The 20033-nt window shown below is 35.9% G+C and overlaps 1 protein-coding gene and 1 pseudogene across 1 annotated transcript; both read right to left on the bottom strand.

Annotated features, from left to right (window-relative positions):
• Nucleotides 1-9018: 9018 nt before the first annotated feature.
• Nucleotides 9019-10424, bottom strand: LOC120141149 (annotated as a pseudogene).
• An 8598-nt stretch (nt 10425-19022) lies between these two features.
• LOC120141268 (transcription factor CPC-like) lies at nt 19023-19570 on the bottom strand. Its single transcript, XM_039156196.1, has 3 exons — nt 19495-19570; nt 19260-19347; nt 19023-19149 (listed from the first exon to the last, which is right to left on the bottom strand). Exons 1-3 carry the CDS (start codon nt 19544-19546, stop codon nt 19023-19025), a joined length of 267 nt encoding a protein of 88 aa, XP_039012127.1. The 5' UTR covers nt 19547-19570.
• Between the last annotated feature and the right edge of the window lie 463 nt (nt 19571-20033).

A 20033-nucleotide genomic window follows, 5' to 3' on the forward strand; every position in this document is an offset into this window, starting at 1 on the left:
TATATTTATTTTTGTTCTCTATTTGTCCTTTTATTATCTTTGTTATTCGTTATTATTTATCTCATAAATACTTCTTCTTGATTGAGTTTTAGCAACTTCAAATCAAGAACCCTAATTTTGGGCACAAACTCTTTCTTGTTCCCATTGTTTTCTTCATCGAGTCTAGATCTCTAGGCTTGAATTTCAACTACGAGTAACATTCATTAATTTGCTACCATCTCCTATCAGTTGGTTTATGTAGGAAAGGTTAGCATCCCATAACGCCAAAACTTAGTACATAATCAATTATATGGTTTTGATATTGAGATTACAAATTCAAATTTACTTTAAAATATGATTCTTTCATGAATGCAATTTATTTAAATAGAGTTAACTTCTATTAAAAAATTCGATGGACTCTTTTTTAAAATGAATTTGTTCACGCAATTTTTCTTTTAAATTCTTTCCAAGTTGGTCCTCTTTTAAATCGAAATGAATTAGTAATAATTAATAATTTAATAATATTTTAAATTTAGGAATTTATTCAATTATTTTAATTAGGACTAATTTGATTCTCTTCCCTCAAACTAACTTGATATATAGTTCAAAGATATAAGTGAGGCTGCAATTACAGGATGAAGAGTACTGTGGAGTATCCATGCATGCATTTTACATCATGGCCAATTAAACATCCATGTAGATAAATAGGATGCAATTAAAGAAAGTCTGATGGTTTGCATTTGCCGCAATATATATCTCAGATTAATTGCATCCTATTTATCTCCATGGATCGGTCATGATGTAATAAATTCAATCCCTGTAACTTCAATGTAAAAGTAATTGCAAGAGTTTTATCTTGATATATAGCTCAATATCAAACATCTGCTGATTAAAGAAAACCAATGTCAAAAGTTTACATAAATTCAACAACATTCTTGTTTTGCTCCTTTCAATATGTTTTCATTTGGATGCTAACTAAATCATCTGATCTTGATCTTGAGGTGGAAATTATATAAAATTGTTTCCTTGTTGAGTTGTTATGTTGGGTTTGATCTGGATTGGGAGTGTGGGTTTTGGAGGAAAATCGATAGAGCTTCATATTTTTTTCCTTCTTTCTTGGGTGGTATTTTGTTCTTCTATATTATCATGGCAAATTGAGGAAGATGAAGATTTCCTGCCATTGAAATTGTCATCCCAGTTGTAGTGATTGCTGCGGTTGGATTCTTTTTTGTTTCCGATTATAGAAGACGTGTTTTTTGAAATTGAGTGTGTCGTAACCGTTTCGCCCGGGCATAAATGTTTACTTGGCGGAAAAATAATGTGGATAAAAATGATTTGATTAAAAAAAATGTTTTGAGAGTCGCCATCAACCTTTTGGGTTAGGTAGGTCGAATACCTAAAAATCATCTTTTAAAAGAGTTTTTAAGAAAACATCAATTAAAGATAAACTGGTCTGTCTTTAACCAAAAATTCATTCTTTTTATGAAATAAAAAGAGATTCGTGGTCGGTTACGTTTGGGGAATGATTAACACCTCCACAACGCCCAAAATTGATACTTATTAATTATAAATTGTCTCTATTATTAGAAATTTAAAAATTCAAAGATATTAATTTATAATCTTGTTATTTCAAATTTATTACTATAATTTTAAGAAAATCTATAATTTATATTATATATATAATAATATATTTATTTATTTAGAAATATCAGAAAATGACTTCCAGATGCTTTAAGACAGCTCTTTTCTAAATATTAAAAATAATAAATATTAATAAAACATTTATCTAAAATAATTAAAAAATAGATTAATATATATTTTATAAAAGTAGGATATTTATTAAATATATCAGAAAATGGACATCCGTTATTTTAAGACCGCCCTTTCTTAATATTAAAGATAATAAATATTATTATTTAATCATATATATATATATGATTAAATAAAAATAAAAATAAATAAAGAATAATAATTACAGTACTAAATTAAAATATTGAAACTAAAGAGGTAATAATAATATAAAATAAATAGTGATCAAAATAAAGAAAATTAAAATTATAGGATTACAATATAAAATATCAAAACTCATGATTCTAATTCGAAATATTAAGAAATATAGGTAATTAAAAAGTGTAATTTACTCTAATTATTATTCATGATAAAAATATAGGGACTAAATATGGTATTACCCTAAATATATATATAAATAACATGTACTAATATAATAAAATTCAAATACTAAATTCTAAAAAACAATTTATTAATACACTAGACATAGGTATCTTTCTTGAAGATTTTAAGTCAAAAGTGGGATCATGGATTGTTTATTTCTAATATGCATTTCACGTGCATATAGTAACAAAATTGTATTAATTTAATTCTATACCCTACATACATATTTATAAATTATTAATCAAATTATTGTATCATGCTACCATTAAGTTTAATGATACTTACCTGTCATCACGAAAAAAAAGTAAGTTTCATAAAAAAAAGTTATTAAATCATATCTTAGTCATATTTTAACCTAAAATATATGCATAATAATTAAAATAATATATAAATGCCAAATTAAAATAAATAAAAACATGCTTTTAAGGATTAAATTGTAAAATATTAAAGTTAATAGAAATATCTCGAAATATATAATATATGTAATAATAGTGTAATTTATCTTTAATTATTAACTGGTAATTAAAATAAAATTACTAAAATATAAGGGACTAACTAATTTACCCTAATATTATATAACTGATAGAGACTAAATAAAATAAACTAAAAATATGAAGACAAAATTAAAAGACTTACAAAATCAATTTAGTGACCAAATTGCAAAGAATATAAATTCGGAGGGATCACAGACGTGATTTGCATATTTACGAAATTATACGAAGTTCCTCCCCAAACGACGTAGTTTTGTGGAGGGTATAAATAGACCTTAAATAACCTAAAAATTCCTAAAATTCCTAATTTCTTCATTTTGCTTCTCTCTAAAGAGGAGAATCTCTCACTTCTCTCTAAACTTAACCACCAGGTCGGCCACCGTCGGTCACTATTCCGACCACCGCTGATCATTATTTCGGCCACCGATCACTATTCACGGTGGCCGAAAAATATAAAATACCCCCAAATCGTAGATCGAAATCCTAAAGCCGAATCTGGAATCCGTTTTTTCCTAAAAACTCCTAGAATTCTCTAGATCTAAATTTATACCTTCGATATTTTGGTTTTCCGATGACCGTGGTAAGCTCTCTCCTTCTTTTTCCTTTCGGTTTTTTTACTGCTGGTGGTAGATTGGTTCTCTTGCTTCCTTCCTCTCTTTTTTTTTGCAAGTAAATCGAGTCCTTTTATAGGGCTCGTTGAGGTTCTTCTCGGTGGATCTATCATAGGAGGGTCCTGGTGAGTTATCAATTGCGATGTGTGCGGCTCTCCTTGAGTCTTCTAGGGCTTTGGTGGCGTGGATGTCATGGCAGCTGGTTGGGGAACATAACGGCGGAGTGGTTGAATAGAGGCGGCGGAGCAGTTGGAAGGGTGAGGCGCCGCCCAATTATCACCCTAGGGTTGGTGAACTCTGGGTTTCTGCCAGATCCAACGGATGAGATTGATGGCGGTTGGAGATAGGGATGAAACCCTAGCTGCATCTGGATCGTCTGTTGGGCTTCCTTTGTAATTTGGGCTCCGAGTTATTGTATTTGGCCTGATTTGTAATAAAATTATTTATTAAATAATAATATTATAATAATAATATTAATAAAAAATGAGTCAAAAACTTAGTGTTTAAAGAGTGGAACCGCCTTTCCTTTGGTTAACGAGGAAATGATAAGATCTCCATTGACATATGCATCTATTGGACTTGGAAAACGAAATGCATGAACCAAAGTGACGAGGGCTTAGGAATGCAGATTAGTTCGACATTCAGTTGAAATCGTGACTCGAGCCAAGAACAAAAGCACTAATTCTCCATAATAACCAAACTGGATATATCCTTACCAACTCTTTGTTAAAACTGAACATTTGGGCATTATATTATTTTATTCCTTATACTTTCAATTACATCAAATAGGTCCTTATATACACAATAGCTTCCTATAACTAATCAACAACAAATCTAACAAACTCAACAAACTAACAGATTACATAACTGTATTGCAACAGTTATACTTTCTACACTCCCCTCAAGTTGGTGGTTGCAAAGATGTCTTTAAAACCCCTTGGAAACTAGATATTCATGTTGATGCACACCCAAGGCTTTTGTCATCAAATCTGCTTGTTGCTCCCCTGTCTTGACATGTTTAGTTTATCAAGCCTTCTTGAATCTTCCTCTGACAAAATGACAGTCTATCTCAATGTTTGGTTCTCTCATGGAAAACTGGATTAGCTGCTATTTGCAAAGCTGCTTTATTATCACACATTAATTGTGCTGGTGCTAAGTTTTCAAGCCTAACTCTGCTAACAACCCTTCAACCATATAATTTCTGCCGCGGTCCTGCCATGCTTCTATATTCTGCTTCTGCAGAAGAACGCGCAACCGTGTTCTGCTTCTTAGACTTCCAAGAGATTAGAGACATTCCAAGATTAATACAGAAACCTGTTACAGACCTTCTAGTCATAGGACAGGCAGCCCAGTCAGAGTCACAGTAAGCATTAACCTGCACACTCTTCGCTTAGCAAAATCCCTTTTCCAGGATTTTTCTTGATGTTTTACCACTAATTAGAGCAGCTTCAAGATGCGACCTTTTGGTTTATGCATGAATTGACTGAGGAAATGTACAGCATAGACAATATCTGGCCTTGTGTGAGTCAGATATATTAATCTACCTATAAGTCTCTAAAAACAAACTTATCCTGCAACAGTTCTTCATTGCTACAAACTGCTTCATCATACTCTGCTGAAGTAAACTTCTTATTTTGCTCAAGGGAGTCAAGCTGGTTTAGCTCCCCTACTCCAATCTCTTCAATCAACTCTAAAGCATACTTTCTTTGATTCAGCACAATCCCTTCCCTTGATCTTAGAACCTCTAATCCTAAAAGTACTTCAACTCTCCAAGATCTTTCATTTTGAAATTCTCATTCAAAATGTGTTTCAATTCTGCTATCAATCTCTCACTACTCCCAGTGATTAAAAGATCATCAACATATATCAACAAACACTATATCACTCCCTGTTGCTTTGTAAACATTGAATAATCATACTTGCTCTGTATATAACCAGCTACAAGTAAAGCTTCTATTAGCTTCAAATTCCATTGCCTAGAGGCTTGTTTTAGTCCATAAAGTGATTTATGCAGCCTACAAACCTTAGACTCCCCTTGGCTGCAAAAACCTCAGGAAGTGCCATATAACTTTCTCAACTAAGTCACCTGTAAGAATGCATTGTACACATCCATTTGATAAAGAGGCCAAGAAAAAAATGGAGGCAATGGCAAGGACAGTTCGAACAGTGACTAGTTTAGCAACTGGAGAGAAGGTATCCACAAAGTCAACCCCTTCTCTTTGATTGAATCCTTTAGCAACAAGGCGAGCTTTGAACCATTCAATATCTCCATTAGCCTTGTACTTGATTCGGTATACCCATTTACAGCCTATTGGAACTTTCCCTGATGGCAGAGTAACTATTGACCAAGTGTTGTTTGACTCCAAAGCATCAATCTCTTCCTTCATGGCTTTAATCCACAGAGGGTTGGTGATGGCTTCAATATAGGTTTTGGTTCACTTAGATGAAAGTGGAAGATAAAACTTTGAGTTTTAGAAGGTAAGTGAGAATAAGAAATGAAATTGGAGATAGGATACTTACTTGGAAAGAGATGAAGATTGGTAGGATTGAATAGTCATGTAGCCATTAGGGGGTTTGATAATCCTAGTGGACCTTCTCTGAAGCCAGACCCTGAGTTTGGTGAAGAAAGTTGACCAGAACATGGAATTGAAGATGGAGTAGGCAACTAGTTGAGACTTGAGGTGATAGAAGAAGAAGAGGAGAAGGCTTAGAAAAATGGAGATGGAATTGAGAGGAAAATTCTCATGGAGAGAGGAAGGAAAACATCACGATTAACAAAAAAGACTTTGTATGAAGATCAAAAAGTAGATATCCCTTTTGAGTTGAGGAATAACCCATAAAAACAGAAGGTAAGGCTTTTGGAGAAAATTTGTCCTTAAAATTGACTTTAGTTGCATAACAAAGGCAACCAAAAACTCTCATATGAGAAGATTAGGTGATTTTTATAGAAACTTCAAATGGGCTTTTCCAGTTTAGAACAGCAGTAGGAAGTCTGTTAATGATATAACAAGCTGTTAAGACACACTCACCCCAAAATTTGATAGGAACATGAGAATGGAATCTAAGACACGTGCTACCTCTAAAAGATGTTTATGTTTTCGTTCAGCAACACCATTTTGTTGGGGTGTATGAACACAAGAGCTTTGGTGAATGATACCAAGGGATGAAAAAAGCTCAGAACAGTTGTCACTAAAAAATTCACCACCATTATCACTACGAACATACTTAACTAAAGTAGAATGATGATTTCGAACAAGAGTAAAAATTGTTTAAGGAAGAGAATTGCATCACTCTTAAGTCTCAACAGGTAAACCCAAGATAACCTAGTATGATCATCTACAATAGTCAAAAAAGACCTATGACCACTGTGTGTTGATATTCTATATGGACCCCACAAGTCAATATGAATTAAATCAAAAGGTGTAAGTGACCTAGAAGAACTAATTGGAAAGGGTAACCTAGACTGTTTTGCAGAGGACAAACAGAACATTGCTTACAGAATTTTCATTTAATGGGATAGAACACAAAAATGGAGTTTTATGCATTTTAACAGAAGTAGCATGCCCTAAACGTGCATGCCAAAGGATTGTATTATTGTCACAGGAAACAGACATACAACCAGAATCAACTTTACATTTGGATGATGACAAAACAGAAGTAACATTTGTAAAGGACAAACCAGAAACAAGGTCTTTAGAGTCGAACAAATAGAGACCACGAGCTTCCCTACCAATCCCCCTCATCTTCCCAGTGAAGAGATCCTGCAAAATACAAAAATGAGGGTAAAAACTGATACTGCAGTTGAGGTCTCTAGTGAGTTCGACACTGACAGTAAGTTATGATGAAAATTAGGAACATACAACACGTTTGGAATAATATCAACTGAGTTAAAATGAAAGCTACCAGTATGGGTGATTGGAAACAGTTTTACCAGTGGGCAGATGGACAGAACTAGGCTGACATGAAGTTAGATATTGCAAACATGGATTTCAGACACCATATGGTCAGTGGCCCCTGTATCAAGTATCCAACGAAACGAATTAGAAGAGTCAGGTGAGCACAAGGAAGCAATACCTGCTAGGTTGACTGCTGCATCCACCGAGGGAGTTTTGTTCAAGAGCTCTAGAATCTGATGATATTGAGCTGCTGTGAAAACTGGAGAAGTATTAACTATGCTGGAATCATGTGAATCATGATTGGAGTCAACCAGGGAGGGATTAGTAGCAAAAGCTGCCTGAGAATTCTTCTTCTTGGTAAATTTGAAGTCTGGAGGAAAACCAATCAAACGTTAGCAGTTGTCTCGCTTATGACCTTTGATTTTGCAGTAATCACAAACACCATTGAATCGCCTACGATCTGAATTTCCAGATGCATTGGAGTACATGGCAGTGGCACCCGAAACACCAGATAACTGAGCTCGTTGTGCCTCTTCTTGTACAATGGAATACGCTTGATTTACATTCGGTAGAGGTTGCATAAGCAGAACTTGGCTACGAATGGCTGAGTAAGTATCATTGAGGCCCATAAGAAATTGCAACAGCCTCTGTTGTGCGATGTGTTGGAATTCTGCTGAGATACCTCGCAATTACAGGCTGAAAGAGGAACTAGGGCATGGTATTCGTCCCACACAACTTCAATCTTGTCAAGTAGGTCGAAACTGTTGAGTCACCTTGATTTAGGGTAGCAATTTCACGATGCAAAAAAAAAATTCGAGATCCATCTACCTTATCGAAGCGCTCCTTCAAATCACTCCAAACGTGAGTAGCGCTTGAAGCGAACACAATTCCAGCCGAGAGATCATGTTTACAGTGTTAAGAATCCAGGACAAAACAAACGCATTACAACGTTCCCATTGAGAGTGCAGGATCTCATCATAATCTTCTTTGCAGCAGGTGCCATCAACGAGACCTAACTTGTTTTTGGCCAGCAACGCGATTCTCATAGATCTGCTCCAGACGGTATAATTGTCGATGCCAACCAGACGATGCGAGACCAGAACACCGCCCGGCGTATCAGACGGATGCAAAAATAAAGGATGATTGAAGTCGAGCACGACGGTGGTAGCAGCAGCGTCAGGAGTGTCCATTTCTTCGAAGGAAATCGCCCAAAACCAGACCTAATTTAGACGAGAGAAAAAAAAAATAGAAGGAAGTCACGGGCAAAGAGTAGAGGAAAACGGCCCAAAAAAAAATAACCTGGGCTAAACTGATACCATGTTAAAACTGAACATTTGGGCAATATATTATTTTATTCCTTATACTTTCAATTACAGCAAATAGGTCCTTATATACACAATAGCTTCCTATAACTAACTCAACAACAGAAATCTAACAAACTAACAGATTACATAACTGTATTGTTAATACTTCTACACTCTTCGAGGGCCATGCTCATTCAAAAAGATGAAGAAATCAGATTTGTTAGATTGCAGAGTTAGTAAGGATAATATGCATTTTGGTTATTCTGGAGAATTGGTGTTTTTGTTCTTGGCTCGAGTCAGGGTTAAAACTTAAATGTCGAACTCAGCTGCATTCCTAATCCATCGGCACTAAGTTTCTAAGGATAATATGCAGTTTGGTTATTCTGGAGAATTAGAGATTTTGTTCTTGGCTCGAGTCACGGTTTCTCCAGAAATGATTCAATCTTATTATCTTTATGTTATATCGTTTTTTATTATTTTATTCATATTGTATAACTTAAGTGATAGATCACCATATCTATTATATATTAAATTCTTGTTAATTGTTCGAACAAAAAGCAAGGCGGAGTTTAAATTCTTGTGTTTTTAAAAATGGAAAAAGATGGATCAATAAACTATTGATTTGTTAGGCTAGTTCACAGATTTATCAACAAAACATCCCTATCGCATGTAAATTGAAGATTTAGGAGATTTTACATGGATGGTGGAATACAAATTACTCCTAATGGTGGGTGGAAAATTTAAGAGAAGAATTCAGGGTTGTCAAATGGGAAGCTTGGATCAAATTCCAACTTATCAGTGACGAGATATCAAGGTCCCCGATCGGCGAATTGGAAACCGAAGTCGGGTCAGAGATAATATCCGTGAGATCAGATTCAAAGCTCCCCATGTGGCACGGTGACACCGAAAAATAGTTGGATTCAGATGTTGCCGGTGACACAAACGCCAGAGAAAGGCTCCCCATGATGTCGTTTTCTATCAGGGCCTCAACAAACGAGCAGCTTTTACTTGTTCCGATTCGACAGGGAATGAAAACGAAGGGAAAATGTCCTCCCTACTGTCTAAGCCCACTGTCTTCACCTTAAGCCCCGTTTCGAAACTCAGAAAAGTATGTTGCACTTGTTTCTGTGTCTCTTCGAGCTGGTACGGTCTTTTCCGAGTCTTTGACTCCGCCGATATGGGTACAAACGTAACGGCGGAGTGAGAGGCTTGGTTACAAGTATGCCTCCCTCTATATTTAACCTCGAAGTTCGTAGGGTCATTGTCTGATCTTTGAACTTGCTTAGTGGCTAAACAACCTTGTGAGTGACGATGATGCATCGATAATATCCCCTGAAATAGAACTTGCAAGATTGAGTGTTAGAAAGCTATATAAAACAACTAGGATTATTCTTTTACTAGACAAAGCTCCAAGCATATAAAAAACAGGGTAATGTGTCTTTATCGATACTTTACTGCCTTGTGGAATATGTCTCACCTTGGGAAATTTGATCCAAGAATAGCTTTCTGCCCATATTTTCGCCAGCAATATCCATCGTCGAGAGGATTGTCTAATGACTTTTCGGAGCAAACCCGAAGTTGCTGGGTCTCCCCGGACGATGTTTTCCTCTTTTTCAACACATGTTTTTTTCAGAGACCTCGCTGCTATGGTCAATGGCAGGAGAGGATTCGAATGCGGTAAGCGTGGGCTTAGTTTCAACGACGAAACCATTCCAACTTAGAATCGAAAGAGCTTGTCGTAGGAGCAAAGTATTTTGTCGAGTAAGAGTTGGCGTGTTTGGTTAGACGAAGAAGGATGGAGATGCTTCATGAGCTGATTAGTCACCTCTCTCCCTTCTTTTAGCTCATTCAAAGAGTCTTTTGCTCCCAATCCATTGCTTCTTCCACTAAAAACAAAACAAATGTGTACCCACAATGATGGTTAGGTACTTAGGCGGAGAGGGAGATATATAAATCAACAAGGAGAGGTGAAAACAGTGAAGCAATGCATGTAAATTAGGGTTTTGTAAGAGACAGGAAGAACAAGAAGAAGAAGAAGAAGGCGAGGAAGGGAGGAGGATATTAGAAGAAATGAGGTGGGAATTTGAGTAGGGAAATTGTATGGTCACCATGGGGGTGGAGACGTACAAGCATTATAGTGTGGATAAAAAGGGCTGAGTTGCTGACCACCGCAAACGAACGTACAACATAAATTGGAGCGAGAAAATAGAAGGGAGTGGAAAGTCAGAAATATATGAAAATCTTCTTCTTCTTCCGCGTTGTTGCTCGTGAAATTTGAATTGCATTCTTTTAAATAATTTAAAATAATTATAATATAGTATTTGTTTTAAAAAATTAATTATTAATAACATTCATACACTAACAAAACTGTTCAAATTTAGAAAACATTCATTTTAACACTAATTCGTTTAATAAGTCCAATCGTTGAATTATTATAAGGGAAAGTTTATGACTTCGTCATGTTTAACCCCTCATTTACGATGATGTTGGATGGATGGATGTAGCCATGAGAGGCACACATATACTAAAGGATATTTTGCTATTTATCTCTCAACAAATAGTCGTATCTTATTAAAGGAAGGTTGATTAATGACACTGCTTGTTTCTTTGTCCCCATGAAATTTTTTGTCCACTTCAATTGATTGATTCCATCTTCAATCCAAATCCACGCCAAAAGCACAAGTTGCTCCTCTTCACATTTTAAAGAATTTTACTTTCTAATGTCTAATTCTAATGAATAATTAATATCTAAAATTAAGAGAAAAGGTTGAGAATTTTTATAACTTAGTAACCTATATCTGAAATAATTAAAAACCTATATCTGAAATAGAAATTCACATGTACGTAAATTTCACACTTGATAAAGATTCACATATTCACAAGTTAGAAGATGGACTGAAAAGTTGGGAGCTGCAATATATTTTTGGCATAATGACAAAAACACCCTTAAATGATTATTTTATTTCTTATTTTTTTAGCATTTTATATTCTTTTGTTTTAATTTTTGGTCAAAATAAACTATGTTAGATGAAAATTATTAGTTAACTAATTATCAATACATGTTGCTAACGTAATATTTTCACATGTATTCAATTCATAAAATAACACATGTCACATTATCTAAAATAATTACGTGATATGTGTCACATCACAAAAAATAATAATGTGATACGTGTTACGCCAACAAAATGATAACATGATATATATCACGTCAATAATTAGACACATGAAAAAATATCACGTCAGTAACATAGGTGTATTGTTAGTCAACTAACAATTTTCATTCAACATAAATTGTTTTAATCAAAAAGTTAAAATGTTAAAGAATAAAATGCTTCAAATATATATATATATATATATAATACAAAATGATCATTTGTACAATTTTTTTAACATTATACCTATATTTTCTTGTGCCTACCTTACGAGTTTTTTTTAATAGAAAAGAAATCTGACAGAAGTGCGTTAGTTTTAAGGGACAAAAGAGGTTTAAAAACTCCACTAAATGCTCCCCAATCCAAAGTCCAAGCATGAGGTTACCTATTAATTCCACTTCTGATTAATTTTGAGATTGAATTAATATAGAAAATATTTATTTAAATTAAATTTGAACCGAACGATTATCATGTCGTTGCCCATTATTGAGATACATGAGCTAGCTGAGTATGTTGTGCATGTGATAATGCAACGCATGCATTGCGTGAGTGGCAGCTGGAGATTGTAGATGGTAATGCAGTTATACGTGGTAAGTCTGTTAGGGAACATTTTCTAAATGTTAGTTTGTTGAAGTTTGTTATGAATTAACTATAAGTAAGCAAGCTTAGGTGAAGTGTAAAGATGTCAATCTTAATAAAATTACTTCTGGTATTTCTTCTTGCTTAATTCAAACGTTGCCTGCTGCAATGTTTAACATGGTATCATTCGCTGACTGTTCATGAGATTGCTTCTGTGTGCTGCGCTGCCCTCGCATCCATGGAGTTCTCGGTTGGAAAAACCTTCACGAACAAGAAGGTTAATATCATATTGGATGAATCAAACTTTCTCCTTTGGAAACAACAAGTTTTACTGATCGTTTGTAGTCATCGACTTGATTGGTTGTTGACAGGAGCTGCCTCGCCTCCTTCTACAACGGTAGTGAATGAGAATTATGACATGGTGACGAATGAGTTGTATGAAGAGTATGTTGCACAAGACATTGCACTAGCCTCTTAGTTGTTATCCACGATCAACCCTCACTTACTGTCCCAGTTTATTGGAGTGGAGACGGCGGCGATGGTCTGGAGTACGGTCTTACAATTATTCATGAACTGGTCTACCACAACGGTCATCAATCTCCATTACAAGCTTCAGTCGCTTAAAAAAGGAATTGACAGCATGCACACATATCTTACGCCCATCAAAGAGATCTGTGACGCGCTAGACTTGTGCGATAGTGCTATTCCTCAGGCCGAGCATATTGCAAGCATATTAAAGGGCCTTCCCCGAGAATATCAATCATACATTGCGTTAATAATCACTATGAAGGATGCATTGTCTCTTGACAAGTTTACTCAATATTGATCGATGTCGAGACGCAACTTGCTGGTTTTGATTCTCAAGATGAATCCCTTTCGATGAGCGCTCATATAGTTCAATCTGCTTCTGGATTGAAAACTGCTGATCAGGTCTTTCATGATCATGGTTCTAGGCGAGCAAGATCTAGTAATGCAGGCCGAGGTGGATGCCGTGGCTGAGGTGGATGCCGTGGCCGTGGCCGACCACGTGTGCAGTGCTAGTTATATGGTAAAAATGGCCATCTGGTTGTTGATTACTGGTACAGGTTCGACCAAACCTTCACTGGTCGATCGATGGATCGTGTTCTGGCTCGAGGTGAGTCAGGATCTACTAACTACTCTGGTTTTGAAGCAGTCTCTGTTGGTGAGGATGATTGTGTGTGCTACTCCAAAGCTCGTGCTGAGGCACAAGTATGCCATTCCTCACAGCCTCAGAGTCGTGTTGTTGTTGCTAATATGAGGGATCACTGGGTGGTGAACTCCGGGGCTACAAACCATGTGACCTCTAAATCAACTAAGGTGCTTAATCCAACGGATCTCCCCGGACCATGTAAAATTGTTGTTGGCAGTGGAGATTTACTTTCTATTCGAGCTATTGGTAAAACTACCTTATGTTCTTCTTCTCGAGCTTTGATGTTGAATGATTTGCTTCATGTTCCCAAGATAACTAAAAATCTTCTTTCGGTCTCAAAGTTTGGTAGGGACAATGGGGTATACTTTGAGTTTCATACATCCCATTGTTGTGTTCGTGATGAAGGCATTGGTGAAGTATTACTGCAAGGACAGGAGAATAATGGTTTATATCTCTTTCAAGTAGATTCCATGAATAATGCAAATACTTCCTTTGAAGCTAATAGTGTTGTTGTTTCACATAGTTTGTATGAATTGTGGCATAGACGCCTTGGGCATCCTGCACATGGTACCCTCAGGCAAATATGCAAACTACTTGATGTAACTGTTGAGCAAAGTGTTAATGAAACTTACGTTGCTTGTCATATGGGAAAGAGCCATAAGCTTCCATTTTCTGATTCCTCCACTGTGTATGATTTGTCCTTCCAACTAGTATTTACGGATTTATGGGGGCCATCACATGTTATTTATAATGGTTATAGGTATTATGTGAGTTTTGTGGATGTCTGCACGAGGGACACCTGGTTATATCTCCTTAAGGACAAATCCCAAGCTACTTATGCATTTACACTATTTTAATAGCTTGTGAAAACACAGTTTGGACTGTCGATTTTAGCTGTTCAGAGTGACTGGGGTGGCGAATATCGCATGCTGTCTCGAATTCTTGCTGAAGCTGGCATTTCTCATCGTGTTATATATCCACACACGTAAGAACAAAACGATGTAGTGGAACGCAAACATATACATGTAGTTAACTTGGCACTGGTTTTACTCGCACAAGCCTCCACGCCAATTAGTTATTGGTCGTATACAATATTCATGGTTGTGCATTTGATCAATAGACTCCCCTCCTGGGTACTAGCTGGGCGTTCACCTTTTGAGTGCATATTTAACAAGAATCCAGATTAGGAATCACTCAGGGTCTTTGGATGTCGATGTTTCCCTCATCTAAGACCATTCAATGCTCATAAGCTTGACTTTAGATCTCATCCGTGTACTTTATTGGGTATTAGCCCTCAACACAAAGGCTTTCTTTGTTTAACGCATGATAAGTGTGTCATTGTTTCTCGCCATGTGAAGTTTGATTAATGGAATTTTCCATTTGCCAATGATAGCACGGACAGATAGTCATCATTTTTGTTACCTTTGAGCCGATATCTTAACATAGTAATGGATGCCAATAAGCTGAATACTGGTGGTACTCAAATCCCAGGTGTTGTTCAATTACCTGTAGATGATTCTGGCCACTGCACTACACGATCAGCGTCAGATACTGAGTCATTTGTTGTGTCTGAAGTTCAAGACCATGGTCAAGGATATCCTGAGGTTGCTGAGGATGTTCAGTTGCTGACTGGTGACAGAACAGAACCTGCAGCTCGTAATGGGCATCCTATGCTAACTCGAAGTAAGTGTGGGGTATTTAAGCCAAAAGTGTTTACTACGTTTTTTGATGATGTTGTACCAACCACGATTAAAGAAGCTCTTCAGTCTGCTGCATGGACTAAAGCAGTACATGCTGAATATTCAGTTTTACTTGAGAATGACACGTGTGTACTTGTTCCCTTACCTACTGACAGAAATGTGGTGGGGTGCAAGTGGTTATTTAAGCTCAAATGAAACCCTGATGGGTCTATGCTTAGGTACAAAGCTCACCTAGTCGCGAAAGGGTTCACACATGTTCCTAGCCTTGACTTCCAGAATACGTTTAGCCCAGTTGTGAAATTCTCGACAGTTTATGTGCTCTTAACCATGGTTGTTGCTAGAGGCTGGGTTTTAAGACAAGTTGATATCAACAATGCTTTTTTAAATGGGGATTTGCATGAAGACGTGTATATGCAGCAGCCACTGGGATTTGAACAATGTGCTCCTGATGGTACTCTGTTAGTGTACAAATTGAAAAAGGCACTCTACGATCTTCGCCAAGCACCGCGTAATTGGAATGACAAACTTAAAGCTAGTATGTTGGAGCTTGGATTTGTTGAATCCAAAGTGGATGTGTCACTATTTGTTAGGCTTCAAGATGATTGCAGTATGTATGCTTTAGTGTATGTATATGATATCATAATAACAGGGACATCTACTGAAGTTGTTGATCAAGTCATTCGTATGCTCAGTATTCGTTTCTCACTCAAAGATTTAGGTGAGTTGTCGTATTTTCTGGGAATAGAAGTTAGGAGATTGGCACTGGTTTGGTATTGAGTCAGCGAACTTATATTTATGAGTTGTTGAAGAAAGCCAATATGAGTCAAGCAATGCTTGTTTGCCCTCTAATGGTTTCTGTTGTGAAAGCTACTAATCACGGTAGTGAGTTATTGGCTAATGCTCGGGAGTATCGTAGTATTGTGGGAGCTCTCTTGTATGTTTGTCATACTCGACCAGATATATCGTTTAATGTCAATAAAGCTGCTCAATACATGCATTCCTAACGAGAAATGCATTTGGTAGCAGTCAAACGCATTCTGCGTTATTTGGCAGGATCACTGGATTATGGATTGGTATTTTCGAATAGTGATACTAGACTACATCTCAAAGCTTTCTTTGATGTCGACTGGGCTGGTGATGTCAGTGATCGTAGGTCTATGACGGGATATTGTGTCTTTCTTGGAGGTTGTCTGGTTGTATGGAACTCCAAGAAACAGAAGACAGTCTCGCGGTCGACAATGGAGGCTGAGTACCAGAGCGTTGTTGATTCAGCTGCAGAAGTTACTTGGCTTGCTGCGTTGCTTTGTGACCTTGGGTTGTCCTTACTAGATGCACCTGTTATTTGGTGTGACAACACAAGTGTTGTTGCGTTGAGTGTCAATCCAGTATGTCATGCTAGGTCCAAGCATGTTGAACTGGATGTTCATTTTGTCCGAGAGAAGATTGCAGCTGGCCATCTTAAGGTCAGTTATGTTCCTGTTGCGTTTCAAGTGGCCGATGGTCTAACCAAGCCACTGACCAGGCCAGCGTTTGAGCAGTTTCGAGTAAAGTTGCATGTTATGTCGTGTTAAGGAAGGGGGAGAAGAAGAAGCGGAGAGAATGTTGAGATACATGAGGTAGCTGAGTATGTTATGCATGTGATAATGCGACGCATGCATTGCGTGAGTGGCATCTGGAAGATTGTAGATGGTAAATGCAGTTAGTATACGTGGCAAGTCTGTTAGGGAACGGTTTCTAAAGCTGTTAGTTTGTTGAAGTTTGTTATGAATTAACTATAAGTAAGCAAACTTAGGTGAAGTGTAAATATGTCAAGCTTAATAAAATTACTTCTGGTATTTCTCCTTGCTTAATTCAAACTTTGCCTACTGCAATGTTTAACACCCTTAAACTTGGACATTAAAAAAATAAAAATTTGAATTGATGAAAAATCAATTTACAAAACGATGTGAAGCCCCAATGTTAGCACAAAAGAAGTTCCAAGAAATTTCAAGGTGGTTGTACATTCCAAGTAATTATTAGAATGAACAAAAGCTCTAAATATGTGGGGTCGTAGGTTTTTCTTTCATTTGTTTTCCTTATTCAAAAAGTAACAAAGCGTGTGGAAGTGCTGTTCCTATTTCTTCTTATGATTCTTCATTTCCATGGACTAGGTCAAGTACTCAATTTTCTATATCACACTTGTCATTATTCATTTCCATAGATCGTCGAATATTTTGTCTGGAACAGCATTTATTGAGGCGATTAAAACGATATTGGAAAAAGAAGGAAAAATTAGACTTTAACTTGTCCGAAGGGAAGTAAACTCAGTAACGGACCACCTTACTGCATTGTTTCACGACTTACCTGTAGGAGAGAGTCGGTTCCAAAATACCCCAGCAGATTTGATTGATCTTGTTCTGCAGGAAACAACCTACACCCATTAGAGATACTGTTTCGTTTCAGTATTAGAAGAAAAAATTATTTGCACCATCTCCTGATTTAATTATTATCTAACTATAATAAGAAACGAATACATTAAATTAATCGTCATATAGCATGGGGTCAGGCCCAGTCATGACATTTTAAGGGTCCTATTCCAAAAGGTGAGGATAAGAAGATAAGTGATGGCTTAAACTTAGATTTCTCACATCATTAAAATAGGGCCCATTGAATTATAATATTTTCGAATTTTTTAAATAAAAAATATATTTAAAAATATTTTTTAATTATTGAGGCCCACTAAATTATCATATTTTAAAGTATTTTAAATAAAAAATATGTTTAAAAATAATTTTAAATTATTAAACTTAAAAATAATTTTAAAAATGGATCCCTGGGCGCAGTCGCCCCCTGGTCTATGCCCAGGGTCGGGCCTGCACGGGGTCCATCAAGGACATGTGTTGACTCGTTGCTACCTTTTGTTAGTTAGGCTGGTGCCTTTGTGTAAATATAAAATTCGGAGCATTCCCATCGATTATTCAAAAAAGTTAGTATGAAACAACAGCATGCTGCATGCATCTCTAGAATCACTCATTGCAATTTGAAAAACGGGGAGAGTTGTATACGTTGGGATTCAAATTTTAACCATTTTCAATATTTGGAAAAAGGTAGGCCTCAAACTGTTAAAATCAATGCGTCTGGCTAATGCCCGATCCATATGATTCAACACATATATTAACAATATAATTTTTTATATATATTAACAATAAATAAATAAATGAGCAAATCAATATGTGATTATCATATTGACATTTGTATTTTTGTTTAATAGTTGATGTTGTATTGAATTACGATTGATAAAAATACTGAAAGGGGACATTCAAAAATTAAGTTATTCGTTTTGTGTATAATATGATTAGAAATCAATAAACCTTTTTTATTGTTGTTATATTTTTTATACTTTTAATGATTAAAAATTAAATTGATAAAAATTATAAAGAAAATATATATTTTCAAAGAGTATTACATTTTTTTCTTCAAAAACTAGTTTTTCATTTTAAAAAATATATATATTTTTAATAATTAATAGACATTATAAACTCAAAGGATTATTTTTTTTTTTACTTTTTTAAATTGTCACTTACATATTCTTATTTTGAATAGAAGCCATTAGTTTTATTAGAAGAAAAACATCTAAAAGTGTAGTTTTTATTATTATTATTATTATTATTATATATATATATATATATATATAAATATAAATAAAAAGAAGAAGGAGAAGGAGAATGAGGAGGAGGATAAGGATAAGGTTGCTCCCTAATGAAAAAGAATAATAAAAAAAAGCATAATTTGATTCTTCAATATACAGTTTAAAAGCAACGGACATTGACACTCTGCTATTAATATTATGAATTGGATTAAAACTGCAACTACTAAGGAGCAATTGCAAGCCTTACAGAGAAGGAATAGAGAACCGAACAGAGATAAAAAGAAGGATAAGGTTGCTCCCTAATGAACTTATACATAAGAAATGCATGGCGTTTTCTTAAGAAGAAGAAATCTTCTTCAGCTCTCTTCGCCGGTTTTCAAATACTTCTTTGTCTCTCATTATCCAAAACCTTTCGATTTCCTCGGCTTTCCGACGCGGAATCCTTCCGGCAATTAACCCCCACCTGCGCATAAATTAACCAATTGGCCAACCACAGTTGATAAAATCATTCGTGTTTCACTTCAAATTCATGTTTTTGATAGTGTTATGTAGATTTTACTGCACTAATGTCACCTGTCCCCAACGAGCTTATACATTCTATAAATGAGATCTCCTTCTTGTTCAGACATGTTTATGAATTCCCATTCAATGCTGCTCACCTCTGCCATAAAACACATTAACAGCACAGCTCAAACCAAACCCAGAAAGTAAGCGAAATGGAAACCGAATAACAAGACAATTTCAAAGCAATGGGGTTTTGGGGTCCAGTAAAAGGGAAATTAGAAGAATAGAGTTATATTGTGTGTACCGTCAGAACAGCAGCTGCTGGCCTTGGCTTGCTGCTGGTGACGTTTGTCCATTTCCTTTAGCCCTTAGTATAGATACTTGAAGTAGAACTTGCGAGGTTAATGGAGGATTTATAAATTCTAAGGGCAATTAATAGTTTCCTCTCAAAGGCGGAGTTTATAAATTCTAAGGGCATTCAGAGATGAGCTTGAGCCTTTCCTTTAGTGGAACGACAGGTCCTACCAAACCGGCGAATTTAAGTTGCTTGACTTATTGTTGTCCATGTTATAGCCTTTACGCCACCCTGACCGACACAGGTCTAAGTTTTTGTCATTTGTTTCGTACTTATCTTCCCTATACAACTTTGATACCATTTTTTACATTGATTATATGAATTAATTGGATAGTTTTCGACTTGTAGCTTATCAGACATCTTTGATTTTTAGTTCCTATACATGGTAACTTTGGTAGGATGAGTAACCTACCAAATCCAAACCAGAAGAGTATATTTTTTCTGGCTTAAATGCTACAAGTATACTTATCCTCTCAATGTGATGTTTA

Source organism: Hibiscus syriacus, unplaced genomic scaffold (genome assembly GCF_006381635.1).
Source record: "Hibiscus syriacus cultivar Baekdansim isolate YM2019G1 unplaced genomic scaffold, ASM638163v2 tig00110794_pilon, whole genome shotgun sequence".
NCBI classification, from domain to species: Eukaryota; Viridiplantae; Streptophyta; class Magnoliopsida; order Malvales; family Malvaceae; genus Hibiscus; species Hibiscus syriacus.

Excerpts from the sequence above, each read along its gene's own strand:
- LOC120141268 (XM_039156196.1), bottom strand. The coding sequence starts at position 19,546 with ATGGACAAACGTCACCAGCAGCAAGCCAAGGCCAGCAGCTGCTGTTCT. Across the intron at positions 19,348-19,494 it reads CAGCAGCTGCTGTTCTGACG|AGGTGAGCAGCATTGAATGG; the intron begins GTACACACAATA and ends GTTTTATGGCAG. Across the intron at positions 19,150-19,259 it reads TATAAGCTCGTTGGGGACAG|GTGGGGGTTAATTGCCGGAA; the intron begins GTGACATTAGTG and ends ATTTATGCGCAG.